General features: G+C 59.8%; 1 protein-coding gene across 1 annotated transcript in view; it reads right to left on the minus strand.

The window, feature by feature from the left end:
* Nucleotides 1-18,575, minus strand: part of LOC128827328 (kinesin-like protein KIF21B) — a 28,811-nt gene that overhangs the window by 7,526 nt on the left and 2,710 nt on the right. Inside the window, 23 exon segments of the mRNA XM_054011187.1 lie at nucleotides 746-820; nucleotides 1,354-1,559; nucleotides 2,244-2,301; nucleotides 3,256-3,316; nucleotides 3,778-3,968; nucleotides 4,290-4,348; nucleotides 6,676-6,870; nucleotides 7,001-7,148; nucleotides 7,437-7,645; nucleotides 8,367-8,435; nucleotides 9,672-9,779; nucleotides 9,922-10,121; nucleotides 11,120-11,311; nucleotides 11,785-11,884; nucleotides 12,589-12,670; nucleotides 13,137-13,358; nucleotides 14,569-14,632; nucleotides 14,797-14,986; nucleotides 16,599-16,711; nucleotides 16,714-16,793; nucleotides 17,521-17,636; nucleotides 18,059-18,214; nucleotides 18,438-18,572. Coding sequence (XP_053867162.1) covers nucleotides 746-820; nucleotides 1,354-1,559; nucleotides 2,244-2,301; nucleotides 3,256-3,316; nucleotides 3,778-3,968; nucleotides 4,290-4,348; nucleotides 6,676-6,870; nucleotides 7,001-7,148; nucleotides 7,437-7,645; nucleotides 8,367-8,435; nucleotides 9,672-9,779; nucleotides 9,922-10,121; nucleotides 11,120-11,311; nucleotides 11,785-11,884; nucleotides 12,589-12,670; nucleotides 13,137-13,358; nucleotides 14,569-14,632; nucleotides 14,797-14,986; nucleotides 16,599-16,711; nucleotides 16,714-16,793; nucleotides 17,521-17,636; nucleotides 18,059-18,214; nucleotides 18,438-18,572 — 3,029 coding nt within the window.

Here is an 18,575-nt window from a genome sequence, read left to right on the forward strand (position 1 = left end):
AAGAGACCCATGATCACAAGCCTAGTCCGGGGATCTACCCCCTGCCCCGCACCTCCACTCAGCACAGGGAGGCCTGCAGTGCCAGCCCATGGTGAAGTGATTATTCCCCTCTATTCGGCACTGGTGAAGTCACATCTGGAGTATTGCATCCAGTTTTGGGCCCCCCGCTACAGAAAGAATGTGGACATATTGGAGAGAGTCCAGCGGAGGGCAACAAAAATGATTAGGGAGCTGGGGTACATGACTTATGAGGAGAGGCTGAGGGAACTGGGCTTGTTTAGTCTGCAGAAGAGAAGAGTATGGGGGGATTTGATAGCAGCCTTCAACTACCTGAAGGGGGGTTCCAAAGAGGATGGAGCTTGGCAAATGACAGAATGAGGAGTAATGGTCTCAAGTTGCAGTGAGGGAGGTCTAGGTTGGATATTAGGAAAAACTATTTCACCAGGAGGGTGGTGAAGCACTGGAATGGGTTCCCTAGGGAGGTGGTGGAATCTCCTTCCTTAGGGGTTTTTAAGGTTTGGCTTGACAAAGCCCTGGCTGGGATGCTTTAGTTGGGGATTGGTCCTGCTTTGAGCAGGGGGTTGGACTAGATGACCTCATGAGGTCCTTTCCAACCCTGATATTCTATGATTCTATGGCACAGCTGGATCCAGCACCCAGCGTTGTGCCTGGACACAGCCGAGTGCACAGGTTGGTCCCCGATGGGGAGCTAGGCCCATGTGCTCTCCAGCCTCTCCCCACTCACCTGGCAGGCTGCCTCTGGTCATAGGATTTCCTCTGGGTCAGAGGCGAGGTGTCCGAGCCACGGGACTGCCTAGGTGTGGAACAGAGCAAGACCAGATCAGCAATCGCCCCTCCTTGGGGCCAGGGCCCTTCAGCACTGAACAGGCCTACCCCAGAGCAAGCGAGCCGAGAGCCCTGGGGCAGCGCACAGATCCACCTCCCGAGCCAGGGGTCCAGCGGGCTGGATCAGGCCCCGGCAGGGCCCAAGGCCAGGCCAGCGGCCCCGGCTAAGGGTTTGCGCTGTGAGCGCAGGTCCTGTTGGCTTCATCACCGAGACTGCTTCTGGAGAAGACAGCTCTGTGCCTTCAATAAGAGGGCTGTGGAGACTGGACGCCCAACTCTGTCCGACAGCAGAACCCGGTTTGTGCCCGCCTTCCCCAGGCCCCATCCCCCCGAGGGGCAGTTTGTGGACACTGGCAATCCAAGATGGCAGAGCAAGCTGGCCCCACCACTGCATGCTGGGGCAGGCTGGGTCGACCGAGAGGAGTCCAGACTCAAGGCTCCAAGGGCAGAATACGATGGCCCAGCCCACCTCTTCCCCCAAGGGCCTTTAAGCTTGCCAGGGCTTACAAGGTGCTGCCGCGGGTGGGCAGGCTGATGGTGTGGGAGACCTTATCCTTGTAGTAGGAATCCTGGATGGAAAAGCCGATCCCGTCTTCCTTAATCTCCATGAGGGACACCAAGGACTTGGTGATGTTCTTGGTGGAGATGTCCAGCGTGGGTCCCAGGCACTCGGTCGACACAGCCTTCATCTGGCCTGACAGCTTGGGTTCCTCCTATGGCGTGGCACAGGGAGGGGAGGGCTGAGAGGCGAGGAGTTCACTGCCCCGAGGGTAGCACGTGGAGCGAGTCTGAGACGCTGATGCCCCTTGGCCATTCAGTTCCAAGAAGCCTCTGGGGCCAAGCACCCAGCAGTGGCAGATCTAGAGAAGCCCCGGTTGCCAGCATTAACGTTTCATGAGCTCATTAATGAGGGCAACAGGAAGTACCCTCTGTGCAAGGCTGAAACGTGTATGGCCCAGAGTGCCGGAGCAGCTCTCCCAGGAGGATTCGGCACATGGAGGGACTGGTCCAGTCAATTAGATGCTGGGAAGGGCGCACAGCACCAGGGTGTCACATGGGTTTTATTTGCTCCCAGAGGAGGGCTAGACAGCACCAGGGCACCTTGCCTGGATTCAGGGAAGCCCAGTACAGCGCAATGATGTGGCATTTGGGGGTTTAAAGTGGGCTTTACGACTCAAGGAGCCATTTATAGGGCCAAAGTAACACGCCAGGCATGGCTGTCACCAGGAGACCAGACCCCGGGCTATTTCAGTTCCAGACCCAAGACATTCCGCCCATGGAGAAGACTCCCGCCAAGGGCCACCGCCCAGCCGTGAGCACAAAGGGAGAGGGGGTACAATGGACCAAAGACCCCACATCTGGACGTTAAATGGCCCTGTCTGTGGCTGTGAACTGACCTTGAACTTGAAGTCATCCTGGCTGGCCGAGCGCTTCATGATGAAAGACTGGGAGAAGCTGTAGGAAACAAAGGGTTAAATGGCCGATCCCCTTTAAGGCTTAACTTAAAGCTAAAGGAAGAAACCACTGCCATTCACCTCCACTCCATAACACCCTATCACCAGCCCTGTGTGACGAACTGGGACTGTTCTTACTGTGGGTTTTGAATGCTGACAGGGGAGTGTGGCTAGGATAGTCTGCACTGGGGGATGGGAGACTGACCGACAGAGAATACTTGAGCATGTAACATGAGAACCCAGGAAGGGGTTAGAGGCCAGGCGACACCTTTGCCCGGGAAACTGAACAAAGGCTGTGGGAGGGGTCGCTGAAGGCAGAGTTTCGGGAGCTGGCTAGTGACATAGCTGGGAGGCAGACAGGGCTCTGACCTCCCAGGGGGGCTAGGGCGCCCGGGGACCCCAAGATGGACCTAACTGAGGGGGTCCTGTTGTCTGCGCCTGCAAGACCTGTCTTGGACAGTATTCCTGTTGTCTAAATAAACCTTCTGCTTTACTGGCTGGCTGAGAGTCATGGTGGATCGCAGGAAGCCGGGGGTGCAGGGCCTAGTGTCCCCCCACTCTCTGTGACACCCTGCTATGGTTCCTCCTCCCATTCCCCAAGGTACAGCCCATCCCCCGGTCCCTTCCGGGGCCCTCTTCCCTCCCAGCTCCGTCTTGCCCCTGGCCCTCAAGAGGAACGATTACTGGGACAGTTCTGTACAGCCCCTGCACACCTGGGTTTGAGCATGGCCAGTCATCGCGTGTGGGTAGCCTGTGCACCGTCGGGTCACACGTAGGAGCTCCGAGGGGCTGGAGCATGCTCGGTGCAGACAGAAACTGGAGAATTTAGCTGCCAAGCTCTAACGGGTCTACCTTGCCAATGAGTGCCACAGAGATGCGCCCCCCCTCCCTCCATAGATCCCACCGCTCAGGGGCGCACGAGGCTGGGACACTGCACGCTCCCTGGTGCGCTTACCTCCCCTCCGAGGCCAGGCTGAACTCCGAGATCTCCTCGTCCGTGCTGGCGTAGCCCTTCTCTGCACAAGGAACAGCCGACAAGGGTGCGTCAACGCGACAGAGGGTGGGAGGGCACCGCACTGGGCCGGTCTGATCAGAGCCAGCCAGCAGGCGGTCGCCAATCAGCGTGTGGCCCTTTAGGTCCTTGGGACCCCCCCAGACCACTGCTATCATTAACTCTTTGCCACCAAAGCGCCATCAGTGCATCCTCACGGCTGGACAGGCTGTGACCATGTGGGCTGATACGTCTGGATGAAGCGTGCCTATCACTCCTGCCCACAGAGTCAGAGCAATGCCAAGAGCCCTGGGGTGGGCTCCATCTGTCCCAATGGGCAGACATGCCATCTGTAGGGGCAGGGAAACACCCCAAGCCTTCCCAGCTGCTGCCAGCCCCAGGCCCCACATCAGCGCTGCCGGCTGCTTTGCCAGCCAATGCCCAGTACTCACGGGGGTCCCCAGGAGGGAAGAGCCCAGCACCCACCTTGCTGCACATTGTGGATGAGCGCATGCAGCTCGGGGTGGGACTCCGCTTTCTCCCGCAGGGCATCCAGGATCACATGGTTCTGGGAGGAGCTGGTCACATCCATTTGTCTCAGGCGCCCTTCCAGCAGGCGAATCTGGGCTTCTTTCTGAGCCACCTGCAGCCCCTGTTTGGCGGGAGCAGGAGGTTACCTTCCGTCCAGCACACAGGACGGGCCAGTGGGTTGGACGGGGAATCAGCTCCTGGCTTCAATCCCTGTCCCTGGGCACAGATGCAGGTTCCACACCAGCCTCACTCAGCTGCTGCTTGTAACCCATTCCCCTCCCTGGGTCCAGCATAACACAGGCCAGGCCAGCCTCTCAGTCTCCCTCACCCACGCACAAAGGATGCCCCAGGTGCAGCCAAATAGCCCTGGCTCCAAACCTGACCTGCAGCAATTGTGATCCAACCCCAACAGGGGGCCTCCTGGGATCCCATGTTCTGCGATCCACCCCCCAGAGCTGCACCCCCACTTGAAGGCCAAGGAGCAGGAGCTGATCACCACAGAGGTGTTGGTGGAGTCCAGCTCCTCCTACGGTGCAAGAGAGACCCTGAGGGAGGGGAATTAGAACGGCGCTGAGGGCGGTGAAGGGCAGAAAGCAGAGGGCCAGCAGAGACACCAGCGCCACGGAACCGGGGGGGTTTCCTTGACTGGCTGACGCCGGCAGGGACGCAGGTGCTCTGCGAGCAGGCGGCGGGGAAGACGACTTGCATGCCAATACTGTGCATGAGCACTCGCACTGGATGTGTGCCTGGAACCAGGCCCCTGATTGGGCCATCTATGGGGACTGAACCACACACCTGCGGATTTAAAGAAGAGGAGCTTCTACCACCTGGACGGCAGGAGCTGCTCGCTAGCCAGGTGACCAGAGCAGACCAAGGGCAGGTTTACACTGGGAACTTATACCAGCATAGCTATGTCTCTCCAGGGTGTGAAAATCCTCCCCCCCTCCCCCCCCATCCCGGAGAGTGTAGCTCTGCTGACCGAACTAAACAGCCACCTCCTTGGGAGGTGGATTACCTACTCCAACGGGGAGCGTCTACACATAAAGCCTTGCAGCTGTAGCAGATTAAGCGTAGACATATACTAAAAACCTGTTTACGACCTCCAGCTGCTAGGAGGGGAGCAGAGAGCTACACTGTGCTGAACCTGGGTCAGACCCCCCCATGTCATTAACGGTGCGTCCACACAGCAAAGAAAAACCCACAGCAGCGAGCCTCTGGCCAAAGGATTTGGGCTTGCACTACGGGGCTAAAAGTAGCAGTGTAGACATTCCCGCTCATGGGCTCCAAGACCCTCCAGAGCCCAGGCTCCAGCCCTTGTGTGAATGTCTACACTCTTTGTTTTAGCCCCGTAGCCCTGCGAGCCAAGGCAATGGATCCAGGCTCTGAGACTTGTGCTGTGGGGTTTTCCTTGGAGCACAGACACCCGACAGGTGCCAGGGAGAAAGGCTCATTATTAGGCTATTGTTTCTCTGTGGAAATATCTGATTAAACAAAAATTTCCTTTTTGGTCAAAATCCCACCCTCCCTTTACAAAAATTTGACATCAGAAAAGAGACTCAATGTTTGACAACAGCTTTCAGCACAAGTTTGCGGTTTCAAAAAAGGGAAACTCTTTCCCAAGACCCCCATTTTTTTTGCCTTAAACCATCAAAACTGATTTTCAAAAACCACAAAAATTCCAGTTTCTCAGGGGGTGGGGTGTGAGGGGGGGGAGGAGAAACTGATTTTTTCTTCCCCCTGGAAATTTCGAAAGAAAAACTAAAAGGGTTTGAGATTTCCTATAAAAGCAAACAGCATCTTCAACCCTCTCTCATGGCTACACCTGGAGTTGGCCCGTGCTTAGCTTCGGTCTAGCCTACAGGAACACCACTGTGGAACTGGGCTGGGTCGAGGCAGTTTCTCACAGGAGGTTGTGTTGCCGTATACGCAGGGAATGGAGAAAGCCCATGTTCTAAGCATGTTTGGAGCCTGGCAGCGACCCAGGCTGGAGCCTGGTGCTGACATGGGTTTTTCTGTGCACACAGACAGGATTGAGCATGGCTAGACCACGCCTTGCCCGCAGCACTGGATACACCATGGGTACATTTGTCCCATGGTACGGACAGGGCTTCCACTGACTCCAGCATGTGCAGAACTCCCATCAGGGCTGTTGGGCCTAGCAGCTGGTGGTGGACATCATGCTCTCCGCAGCCATCCCTTCCACAAATAAACCATCCAGCACCGATGGAGACCCTGGTGGACCAACATATAAGGGGCTTCCTAAATCCTGGCCCCGACCTTGCAGACCGTGCAGCGTAAGAGGGCTGATTCTTGGCCTCTGCTGGTCCAAGCCAAGCCACAGCCATGTCCGTTAGCCTGGCGCCCACGGGCCTACGGCAGCCTATCGCAACAGCCCCATGAGTGCTCAGGCACCTGCTAAACTGGGCCTTATACAGCCGTCATCAGCAAACAAGCAGAGAAAGCAGCCAGACTGCAACAGCTGCTCTGTTTCTGTAGGGAGGGGGCGAGCTCTGGGGGCTAAGAGCAGGGAGCCAGCTCGGCCCTGACTCCCTGTGTGACCCACGACAGAACGTTTCAGCCCAGAAGTCGGAGCTTAGAAAGCAAGAGGACCCTGCAAGCCTGCCTCCTGCACCCCTTATGTTTAAACTGCCTAGAGGAAGAGTCCAGCCAGCCAGCCTCCTGCTCACGCCCAGTCCCCACCCCAACTATCAACCAGCCCCCAGAGCACCCCCTTTCCCTTACAGCACACAATGCCCTGGGGTGATCTCCCCCGCTCCCCCTCCCGTGAGACCAACTCCCCATATACAGACCCCCTGCACCTCGCCCCCGCCCACAGGCCCCCTCCCCCGGTACCTTGGTCTCCTCCAGCTGCATGATGGTGGCCTGGCAGTCGGCGATACTGTCGTTGATGTAGTCAATGTTGGCTGTCAGCACCTCGATCTCCTCGTTCAGCTCCTGCAGGCCCTTCTGCTCCTCCGGGCTCTCCACCTGCAGCTTTCCCCTCTTCCCCTGCAGCGCCTCCTGCAGCAGCGCCAGCTCCTCGCGTTTCTGGGGGGTGGGTGGGAAGGAAACGCCTCAGCCGGCGCTGTCCAGGTGCCAGCAGCCTCCCAGCACTCCTGGCCCTCGGTCATGCTCAGACCACCCAATCCCCACCAGGGCACTGCCCCCCACACCTCACCTTGATCAGCCGCTCCATATCTGCCTCCAGGTTGACAATGGTCATCTTCTGCATGACAACGTCAAAGATGCGCCGCTCCAGCGACTGCCACTTGAGCCGGGCCGCCTTGCTGAAGGTCTGGCTCATCCCCTTCTTTGGGAACTTCTTCCTGCAGTGAGATGGGACATGGTCAGGGGGCTTCCACCAGGCGGGCGCTCGGCCATCACGCCCACTAGTGCTCAGGACAGAGGGGCATTTACACATCAGGTCTGCCTCCAGCCAATGTGGAGAGTCTCACGTGTCAAACCACATGGCAGAGTTGCCCACGATGATAGAGTGATCGTTTCCCGTGTTCCCACAGAACTCCGCTCCCATCTAACACCCAGGAGCCCGGGGCCTGAGGGCCAAGCAGGGAACGAGGCCGCGGGGGACACGGATTCGGAAGCACTGGTCTGACCCGGAGGGCGAAGGGTCTCCCAGGAAGTGGTCGATTTTCCAGTTCCACTGGCGCACGATGCTGGAGACCGAGCGAGAGCCGGACTCCGGTTCCGAGGAGGTGGTGCTGGCGGACACCTCCGCACCCGAGTCCAGCATGGCTGGCTTCTGACTCAGCCTCCCAGAGACCCGGTCCGACATGGGCTTGGCCAGGCGGCGCAGAGCAGAGACCTGGGTGAGAGCAGTGCCAGAGGGCTGGGCCTCCTGGGAACACCCACAGGGGGCATCGCCCCCCAGCCATCCCAGTGGTAGAGCGACTCCAACACTTCTCAGGTGGCAAAGTGAGCCTGGAAGCAGCTGATCACCTTTCAAGAGAGCTGAGCCTATATGGGATGGGTGAAGGTCCGGTACCCTTGGATAGCAGTTTCCCAGAATGCATCAGGAGGGGCTGGGAAGGGGCTGGGATCGAAGCACCGCACCGTCCCGCAAGCTGTACGGGTGCTGGGGCAGGAGGCAGCCTGGACGAGTCACCTGACCAAGTCAGCTGCCAGGACCCAGCTCCAGGAAGGAGGGAGGGGGACACAGCCTGTTGTGCACGGTCACACATGGCATGCAGAGAATTCCTCCTTCCTGACCCCAGAAGATCAGCTGCCCCCAGAGGCAGGCATTTCCTCCCCCACAATCACTGTCATCTCCTGCCTGGTTACTCCTAGCCATAAAACCACCAGGCTCTGTGGGAAATCCACCCCACCCAGGGCCAGCACCTTGGGAACAACCCAGCATTGGCGGAGCACGACCCACTGGGACAGCAGAGGGGACTATTCCATCTGGAGAGGCCCCAGGGCCCTGCCCTGCCAACGGCCCGATCTAGGTGCCAGGCCTCAGCGCCCACCCAGTCATGGCCCCGCGAGCGGCTCTCCAGACTCCCGCAGGTGCAGGGGCTGGCACTCACCTCCTGGGTTTTCCTTCACAGCACGATTTCCTGCTGCCGCTTCTGAGACTCCAGCGCCCGGATCTGAAACTGCGCGGGAGAGAAACCAAGCCTCAGTCGACTCCTGAGCGGGCGTGAGCCGCTAAAGAGGAACCCAGGGTCTGGGGTAGAACCCATGGCAGCAATGGAGGCCAGCACGTGGGATGTTCTCAGTGCAGGCCCTTGGCCAGATTTTGATCTCACCAGCAGCGGTGTAAAACCTGGATTTATTCTGCTGTAACCGATGGCAGCACTGTGGCATTTGTACCTGCCCTGAGCAGCAACCAGAGATGCAGGAGGAAGCAATCACCTCCTCTGACCTGGGGAAGGCGGAACCTGCCACCCCACCAGGTGCTGATCTCAAGGGATGGACAGACAGATGGACATGTGGTTGGGAGAGGGGACGTGCTGCGCCTTCAGCAGGGGGAGGAGTCCCCAGACAGACAGTGGGGTGGCTGGTTTCCGCACAGGGTGCCCAGCACACAGCTCCCCAACCAGGCAGGGTTTTATGCTGTTCTATGCTGCCGGCCCCATTCCTGGCTTCACAGGACCTGCAGGCCTTGGCCGGCCAGTGGCCCAACACGGGCTCTGAAAGGAGTGGGCCTGGGTGCCAAGCCGGGCACTGATCCCAGCGGCCGGGCACCCAGAAGAGCTCTAACACACTGTCGAGCAGAGGTAGGGCAGGACTGAACGTGGAATGTTCTTGATGCAGGTGATGGCTGGATTCACATCGCAGCAGCAGCAGTGTAAATCTGGAGCGACTCCGCTAATGTCAATGCAGCTACTCCAGATTTACAACGAGCGTAATAGAGAGTGGAATCTGGTCCTCTGTTGGTGCAGCGCTTGCTCCAGATTTCCCATCACCTTGCTCAGCCATCCCTGCAGCTCAGCCACAGCTTTGCAGGGCTCCCCTGCTGCCCCATATCCCGAATGGCCCCACTCCCTGTCTCAACCCTGCCCTGTCACAGGGGCTCCCCTGCCCCTGCCCCACCCTGCGTCAGGGGCTCTGGGTACAGGCTGGCTCACCCAGGTAACTGTTCACCTGTGCACAGGGGAGGGGACCTGACACATCATGCATCAGCGAGGGCTCTCTAGCACCCTTCCCATCTGGTCCCAAGAAGCCTGGCTTGGGGCATCTCCCCAGGAAAGGCCCAGACCCCTTGGAGAACCCGCACTCCCCGCTGCACCCTGGCCAGCTGGTGTGGGAGCTCAGAGCCGAGTGAGGGGCACAGGCCCCAGCCAGAGCTGCCCTCTCTGCAGAGCCCTGGCGAGGAGCTGGGTTCTCACCTCCTGCCTACGCTGCTCCTTCTTCAGCTGGGCGATCTCCCGATTCCGCTTGGTCTCCACCAGCCGCCTCCGCTGCTGCTCCTCCCGTGTCTGCTTCATCAGTGCCACCTGCGGGCCCCCCGACAGCCACACCCAGCATAAGGAGTGTGCACAAAGGGCTGTGCCCATCCACTGCCCCTCCCCAGTTTGAAGAGCTAGCGCAAGCGGGCCATGCCCCTCCAGCCCCCTCCTCCTCTGCCCAGCCAGGTACCTTCGCCTTCTTCATCTCTGCCACCTCAGCCTGCAGCTTCTTGAGCTCCCGCTCATAGCGCGACTGGTTCTTGAGCAGGCGAGCGTGTTCCTTCTGGGCTGCCTGCAGCTTCTGCAGGTCCCGATTCATCTCCTTCAGCCGCTCCTCGTAGTCTGCCTTGATCTTATTGGCCTTCTCCTCCATGTAGCATTCCATGGTGCCTGAAGGGGGTGGCGCAGAGCCGCTCAGAGTACCAGGCTAGGCCGAGCCCATCACGCTCCATCCCACCCAGCTGCCCCCTGGACCCACCAGGCCCCCAGGGAAAGCACCCTCAGTGGGGGGCACTTTAGATTAACTCTTGGCCTCCAGGGACAAGCCTGCCTGGTCCAGCAGCTCAAGAGATGTTCAATGGCCGAGTAGCCTAGACCAGTCATTGCCTGCAAGCCAGAACCATGGGCCTATTTTAGACCAATAACCCCGTCAGCAGAGCAGTGCCAGGCATGTGCCAGGGACAGCACCGCTCCAGGGACTGGGTGCACACTGTTCTCCTCCAGGCAGCCATTGCTGTTCAGCCCAGAGGGGGATGCCGCTGAAATGAGTTTGGTGGGACTCAGCTGGGGGCAGGTGTCTCAATCACTAAAGTCTCAGTTATAGCATCAGCTGCCCCCCTCGGGGAAGATGCCCAGGACTGAAAAGCCCTGGAGATGGAGCTCTCTGCATGGGCAGGCTACGCTGCTGCTCCTGCATTGGAGAGCCACAGTTTCCTCGCTGGGAGGAAGTCGGGAGCAGCTGGGAGCTTGGCCACAGATGCCAGGTGGCTTTGCCTCTTTGCCTGGCCCTGTCTCCCTGACGCGTGTCAGAGCTTGGAGCTCCTCCGAGGGAAGGGACTTTCCCTGGGCCCTACACCCACTGTCTCCCCACAGCCAGCGGACTGCACAGCTGGGAGGTCACGGGGTCACCAGGCCCAGCCCTGATCAAGAGGCGGGACAAGTGGCACACAGCTGAGGAGAAGGATCGATCCCAGGAGCTGGGAAGCCAGACACTGAGCAGCCAGCGGGAATCTCTGGGGATCGCAAGAGGGACATGGAATGCAGGGGGCAGCAGCCCAGTTTGGGCCTCATTGGGCACCGGGAGAACCCCAGGGTTTCTCCTGCCAGCGCTGGTTCAGAGGACCCGTGCGATGGGATGAGCAGGGGGGTGGAGGGGGCACTGCCCGTACTGAGGTTCTGCAGCACCCGGTCCCTCTCCAGCTGGGTGTCGCGGATCTTGTTCTGCAGCAGGATCAGCTTCTCCTCGTACTGGTGCTTGAGGGTCTGCAGGCGCCGCTGGCTGTTCTCCAGCTCGTCAATCAGCTTCTGCTCGATCTCGATCTCGCAGGTCAGGTCGGCCAGATCAGCCTGGAAATTCACCACTAGAGGTGGGGGGAGAGTCAGTCAGCCAGGCAGCCCCGGGGAGGTCAGGAGGGGAGAGCCAGGCAGTCCTGGGCCGGCCTGGAGAGGGGAGGGGCAGTGCCTGGCTCACAGGTCCCCTATGGACTCTGGCATTGCAGAGGAAAGGAGGCAGATGAGGCAGGACTCAGAGGGGATGGCATCTCGCTCCTGCGGTCTTAGCCTTGCCTGGGTAGCCGAAGGCGAATGCGGGGGGCTGAGGAGGAAGGGACAGAGCTTGGCAGCCAGGCCTGTGCCACTGAGCACCAGCTGAGCCGGACCACCTTAGCACCCTGACTGGCACCTCGTGCACCTCCAGCCAAGACCTGCCCAGCTCACCCTACAGGCCCACTGCAGCCGCCTACCGCCTCCCCAAAAGGGGCACAGCCCTGAGTCACTGCAGATATCCCCGGCCCCAGCCTGAGCACAGAGCTGGGCGCCGTGCCCTCCGAGTTACCCTTCTCCTCCGCATCGGAGTCCGAGTCCACCAGGCTCTCGTCACTGCCCGAATCCTCGTCTTCATCTTCACAGCCACTCTCCTCCCGCTCCTCCTCCTCCTGGGAAACAAGCGCAGGGTTAGGGCAGAGATCAGGAGCCTTCGGCCCCTCTCCTATCGTCGCAGGGGCTCAGGCCTCTCCCCATCCGCCACCCCCAGATGTGGGTGAATTAAAGCGATTGCCTCGGAAACCAGTGCCAGGCAGAGGCAGGAGAGAGGACGTTTGACCCGGGGCCAGGGGCAGGGCTGATCCCTGTGTGCAAAGGGAGTGGGCCATGTCTGGGGAGTTCCCCCCACCCTCCCCGCTGAGATGGCAGCTGAAAATGAAGGACCTGATGAGAACCTCCGGGACGGCTGGGGCAGAGGGGACACGGTTCACGGGACGAAGCCCAGCTGCACGAAAAGGCCTGTGGCTAGTTGCCCTGCCCCACCTGTTGCCCGGGTGTCAGATGGCACATGGCACTGCCAGGGAGCAGAGGGGACTGTCTTACCCGCCATCCTCGGCCATGCCCTGCCCCCACTCTCCACACCTAGGCGGGGCCAAACAGCAGCAGACTGGCTGCCCTATGGGGGGGTGGTCATGGACCCTGCCTCTGCCCCCCGGATTCCCTGCGACTCCCACAGACAGGCTGGGCTTTGCCCCACCTCCCAGGGTGCGGCAGGACACAGCTGCCCCAAGCGCCGGCGAGGCACAGAGAAGGCCGCTGGCATTCTGGCTAGCAATCGGGCTCCCACCCCCCACTCCACGGGGGAAGCCTCCCCCACCTCCTCGTTCTCCTCGTTCTCGTCCGTCTCCTCGTTCTCGTCCGTCTCCTCCCAGTTCTCCTGCTGCAGCTTTGGCCTTCTTCTCCAGACGGCCAGGAAGAGACGGGATGAACCCCGGTGATAGGGGAGCCCTGGCACACGGTCCCCTTAGACCATACATCCCCAACACCCTCCATCTCAGAGCCCTTCAGGAACCCAGCTTCACTGCCCTCCAGAGGGACGGGCCAGGCAGTGTTACCAGATGGGGAGACTGAGACACAAGGAGGGGAAGGGACTCACCCAAGGTCATGTGGCACGTCAGAGGCAGAGCTGAGAAAAAAAACCCAGGAGTCCTTATTCTCTGCTGTATGGCTTTGGCTTCCCAATGATGGGGCAGGACAATGTCTGGACCAGCAGGGCTGATGGGGGCTGGAGGGTGCCAAGGCTGGAAGCCAAGGGAGAAGTGGGCATCCCAATAACTATGGTCCTGCCATAATAATGAAGAGCCAGGGGTGGGAGCACCCAGAACAGCCCCCGCCCTCTGTTCCCAGCAAGGAGTTGGCCATCACCTCTTCCTCCGTTGCCTGGTCTCCTTCTTCAGCTGCTCCAGGTCCTGCTTGGCCCGCCTGAGGACTTCGGTGGCCTTTGCCTCCATGGAGACCACGGGGCTGCTGAGCGCCCCCAGGCCTGGGCCTGGAGATGAGCCCAGGGAGTACGGGGGCCTGGAGGAGACCCGCGACAGACTCCAGCGGAGCGACTCGTTCATGGCTTCGCTCTCCAAGAGCTTTGTCCTGGGGATCGGAGGGGCTTTTGGTTACGGAGATCTGCTGCCCTGGGCAGATGTCCAAACACCCCAGGGGAAAAGACACCCCCTCCCCCCAACCTCTAAGGAGGGGTGACCGGGAGAGTGTGTGTCTGGAACCTAAACTGCCCTCGCTCAGCTCGGACAAAGGGGCTCAGGGCTCTGCTCCCGGGGAGGGGTGCTGCAGAAGGACATCGCAGGGAAGGAAAGCTGGCATGGCCACCACTAACCATCTGCATGCCTCTCGTGGGAGCAAAGAGTCACAGCAGATGCCACTTCATGGATTTAGTGCCTTCACTTAGATGGCAATGCAGCCCAGGCCACGTCACAAAGGCCCCAGGGCTTCCCACCAGGTCTGAATGCTAAGGGGAGAGAAGCAACCCTATGGCCAACAGCCAGTTCTCAACAGCCACGGTGATACGCTGACATGGCAGCCTAAGGGTTAATCTTCAGCAGCGGCTGCGCTAGACACGGTGGGGCACCTCTGTTTTCTAGCATTACGGACAGGGGTCTGGATCCTCAGCGGGAGGGGCGTAAATCGGCATTGCTCCAGGGACCCCAGTGTGACAACGCTGATTTTACACCAGCTGAGAATCTGGCCCAGAACGAGCGAGGGGATTCCTGTCTCCGGGATTGTCAGTTTCTCCAGCACGAAATCCACATTTATGAGCAGCACTAGCTATCAGACTGCATTTCAATGCACCCCTGGGAGGCATTTAAGTCCGGATCAGCCAAGGCTCCAGAGAAAGCTTGGGAGCACAGGGCCGGACCGGACGCCCTACAGGATGGAGACATTTCCATCTCGAATGTGGGGCTTTTATTTATATTTCAGCAGCACCGAGAGAGACAGGATCAAAGCCCTGTTGTGCCAGGTGCTGCACACACCCGTGAGACGGGCGCTGCCCCAAAGCGCCGACAATCTAAATGGTCACATCAGACCAAAGGCAAGAGAGAGGGGAAGTGACTTGCCCAAGGTCATTGGCAGAGCTGCGATGCCAGCCTACTATTTGAACCCAGTGCCCGCGGCACCAGTCACCCAGCCGGGAGCGGCAGAGCCAGAGAGGGAATCTGGGCCTCCAGAGCCCCAGGTCAGCAGCCCCCCCGCTAGCCCGCACTGCCTCTTTGCAGGTCCTCTCAAGCTGCACGCGATACGCGGCCCCCCCAGACGGGCGGAAGGAGAGAACGTGACCCATGCCCACCTGAGCTCCTCGATCTCCCGGATGTAGTTCGGGATCAGGGCGCCGATGGCCTCGTTGCCATCACCTGGAGGGACAGAATTAGGATCACGGACTAGATCAGAAACACCTAGCAGCTGGGTTGCCACTCAGCTGCCCTTGGACCTGAGTTCTGGGGTGGCTGTAATTTTCGTGGAACCGATCCTCATGCCCCACCTCGCAGACACGTTCTCCGGAGGTGCCCACCCTCACCTGCCTTGGCCAGTATCAAATTGGCCTCCTGGCTCATCAGGTGGGTGACCTGGCTGTTGATGGCATCAATGGCCTCCTGCATGGCCTTCACCCTCATGCACAAGGTGGCGTTCTCCTTCTGGAGCATGGTGTTCTCCTGGAACAAGTCACTGTAGCCATCGGCGCCGTCCTCCCCGATCACACACTTGCCCTGCAGGGAGAGGAGAAAGGGAGATGCAGAGAGGGCAAAGCCACAGCGTCGGTCAGCCCTGGCCAAACCCAGCCGGCCACGTGCTCAATGGTGCCGCACTGAGGAAGATGGGTAGGGTAACCCTACGTCCCGTTTCGGCTGGGACAAGTCCCTTTTTTAAGCCATGTCCCGGGCGTCCCGACTTTTTTTTGGCAAAAGTGGGCATTTGTATCCAAGGGCAAATGGGACAAACACCCAGTTTTGTCAAGAAAGTGGGGTGCAGAGGAACGTGGGGGGGAGGCTGGGATCCAGCGGGGGGCAGGCAGGGCTCGGGTGAGCAGCGACACTGGCCCCAGCCTTTGGGAAATAGTCGGCCTATCCCGTATGTGCTTTGCTGCTCGCCCCAGCCCTGCCTACCCTCTGCACAGGGATGGGGGCTCGCATGAGCGGCTCAGGCCAGCCCCACATGAGGGGAGGGACTCAGGCGAGTGGCTCGAGGCAGCCCCGTGGTGGCGGGGGAGGAGGAGGGGCTCAGGCCAGCCCCAGGGGGTGTTCTGTTTTCCCTTTGGGAAATATGGTCACCTTAAAGATGGGTCACAGCAAGAGGAGCAGGGAAAAGGCAGAGACTCAAAAAATGGCAGGCGTGCCCGTGGGAAGGCCGTGCTCGGGGGACGGCAGAAACAGGGAGCAGCTGACATGCTGTAAGTGCCCTTTACTCAGGTAAGGTACTGATCTGAGCCCCATGATGGCAGGAGCTGAGCACCTCCCAGTTTAATGCATTTACCCTCATGCACCCCCAGGGGGCAGGGCAGTGCTCTGACCCCGGCTGGGCAGATGGGGATTGAGGCCCTGAGGCTAAGGGAGTTGCCCAAGGTCACATGGGGAGTCTGTGGCAGAGCAAGGACTTGACCGCAGGGCTCACAAGTCCCAGGCCAGTGCCATGACCACTGGGCCATCCTTCCTCTCGGGCTGGGGAGATACATGACTCAGCTCAATAGCAACCTCTGGCTGCCGCTGATGGGAAACCAGTCCAGACAAGCTCAGCATGAAGCAGGATGTCTGATATGCCGCACAGGACAGGGATATAAAGCAGGAGGTGCCTTCCCAGCTCCCAAAGATACCCTGAAGCCTTCTCCCGTTCAGACATGACATACAGCCCTTTAACAGCCTACCTCACCATAGTTCCTTGCATCCTACCCACAAACTACAGCACCACTGACACACAGCCATCTCTGGGGTGGAGCCCAGTGCCACAGCATACACCGCACCCAGGAGGGCATGGTGCTGGCCAAGGCCAGCAGAGGAGTAGCTGTACACACAGCATGGGGCCAGATCTGTGCAGGGGAGGCAGGAATACTTTCCCCATGCCATTCGAGGCTGTGTTGCTGCAGCTGGGATTTGAACCTGTGACAGCGAGGAGTCCAGGTCATACCCAGGCTTTGTACATGCAAGTAGGTCTCCCTCTAGCAGCCAGTCCCAGCAACCACAACAGCCTGCCACAAACTCAGTTAGTGGAGTTACTCCATTAGCCCAAGCAGCAGGGGCCGGCGTGGAAGGTCCTGGGTTCGATCCTCGCTGGTGACCCGAGTGGGCCGTACACACACGAGGCTTCACCTGCTCAGCCGCCCCTTACCGCCTTGTACTCCATGAGCTCCATCTGGAGGCCGGCGATCTCGGCCCGCAGGGCGCTGATCTGCTGGCTGGTTTTGTCCTGGTTCACCACCACCTTGTTCTTGATGTTGCGAGTCGGTTGGCGTACTTGAGCGTGTTTAAGGTCTCCATGAAGTCCCGGTCAGAGGGGCTGATGCAGGCGATCATGATGGTTTGGCTAGGGGGGACGGAGAGCCAATGGGGTCAGCTGGAGCTGCCATCAAACAATGCAGCACCTGGGCCACGTCAGATCAGCCAATTCCAACGCTGGCACATGGGTGCCTATTGGCAGCTCCAGCCACACCCCCCTTTGGCCTTTATTTACTTTATAAACGGGGTGTGGGCCCCTTCCACCCTGGGCCGGCACAGGCTGGGAGTGTGGCTCAGGCAGCAGCAAAGAGAACCCTGGGTGGCCTCCCCTGCTCATTACAAAGTGGTGTTCAGGGAGTCGCCACCCCGGGCAGCCCACGGCAGGGCATTCGGGGCATCACTGAGGCAGGAAGGGGGAGGGATTAGAGCAATCCCGTGCTGGGAAACTCAGCTGCCAAGTCCCAGATCACGAAGGGCTCAGAGGTATTTTGCAAGAGCTAATTCCACGAAAGCTGCCTAATTGCGTCTGGGGCCCGGGATCAAGAGAGCAGAGATAATTACCTTCGAAAAGTCACCATGGAGACTCCACCGGACCCTCAGCAACGCGCCACCCCAGGAAACCCACACGGCACTTCAGGTCCATCCCTGAGCCCGACCGGCCCTCCTGTTACTCAGAAATCCCTCACCCGCCTCAGGCGACACTCCCAGGGTGCAGACCCAGCGAGGGCACAGCTCTTCCATTCTGGGTCACACACACCCAGCTGAAGCTGACACCCGTTGGGGGACCCCACGCCCTGGCTCAGGGTGCCTGTTACCTGTTCCCTGCAAGGGAGTCCTGGAGGAGCCGGGTCAGTTTGGAGTCTTGGTAGGGTACGTGTACCGCTTTCTTGCTCTGGTCTCCAAGGGCGCTTATGAAGTTTTCCAACGCCAGCTGCCAACAAAAAATGGAAGGGACTGAGTTTTCCCCCCGTGCTGGGGAGGGCCCCTCCCTGTAGAAAACAAAGCTCAGGGTGATCGGAGCCACCTCTTTCCAGGGAGCGGGGGGGGCTCTGGACCAATGCTCTAGCAGCCAGTCAGTGCAGCTATACCAGCCAGCCAGTGTGCAGCCCCTCTCCTGCCTCCACGTTATTCCCGAGCCCCCAGATCCTGGAATCTACCCCTACTGGGGACAGTGCTGGATAGCGCAGCTAGTGGCCCCATCCCTCACCACCGAGTCCACCGCGCGACCCCTAGTGGTGACCCATGGTGGCTCAGGCTGAGAGCTAGTGAGCCAGGCAGGGTCTGTCTGTGTCCAGCAGCCCCTTTATATCCACTGCAGCCTGTCCCAGTCTCCTCCACCCGCTAAGAGCCTACCAGGCCGCAGTTGATGGAGATGCCCTCCTTGGTTCTCTCGCCCGTAGCTCCCGTCCGCTTCAGCCTCTCCGAGCCAGCCAGGTCGATGAAGTGGAACTTGGCGGTGAGGGTCTCGTACTCGCTGGTGGCCTGGGATCCCTCTGGAAGGCCGGTCACCTGGCAAGCAGACACACTGCAGCGTCAGTGCCTCCCGCAGGGGAACAGGGCTTTATCCCTCTGTTATGATAGATCCCAACCCGCCCCCTCGCAGAGCATCCCGCTGTGGCTCCGCTGTCAACCAGCACGTGGCAGGGAGACGTAGGAACTAGCCTGACAGCGGCTCACGCCTGCTGTGCTGTGCGGCGAAGGGCGCTCCCCTGTCCCTCTCGCGCAGTCTCACCAGGTCAGGCTGGGCACAGACTCGCATTTGGCACAGGTGGATGGTGAAGATGGCGTGGGAGCAGGAGCTCTGGACATTCATCTGGGTGCTGGCGGTTGTGCGGGACAGAGCTCCCTGCTTCAAGCACTGGATCAGCTG

The sequence above is a fragment of the Malaclemys terrapin genome, chromosome 21 (assembly GCF_027887155.1).
Source record: "Malaclemys terrapin pileata isolate rMalTer1 chromosome 21, rMalTer1.hap1, whole genome shotgun sequence".
Classification (NCBI taxonomy): domain Eukaryota; kingdom Metazoa; phylum Chordata; order Testudines; family Emydidae; genus Malaclemys; species Malaclemys terrapin.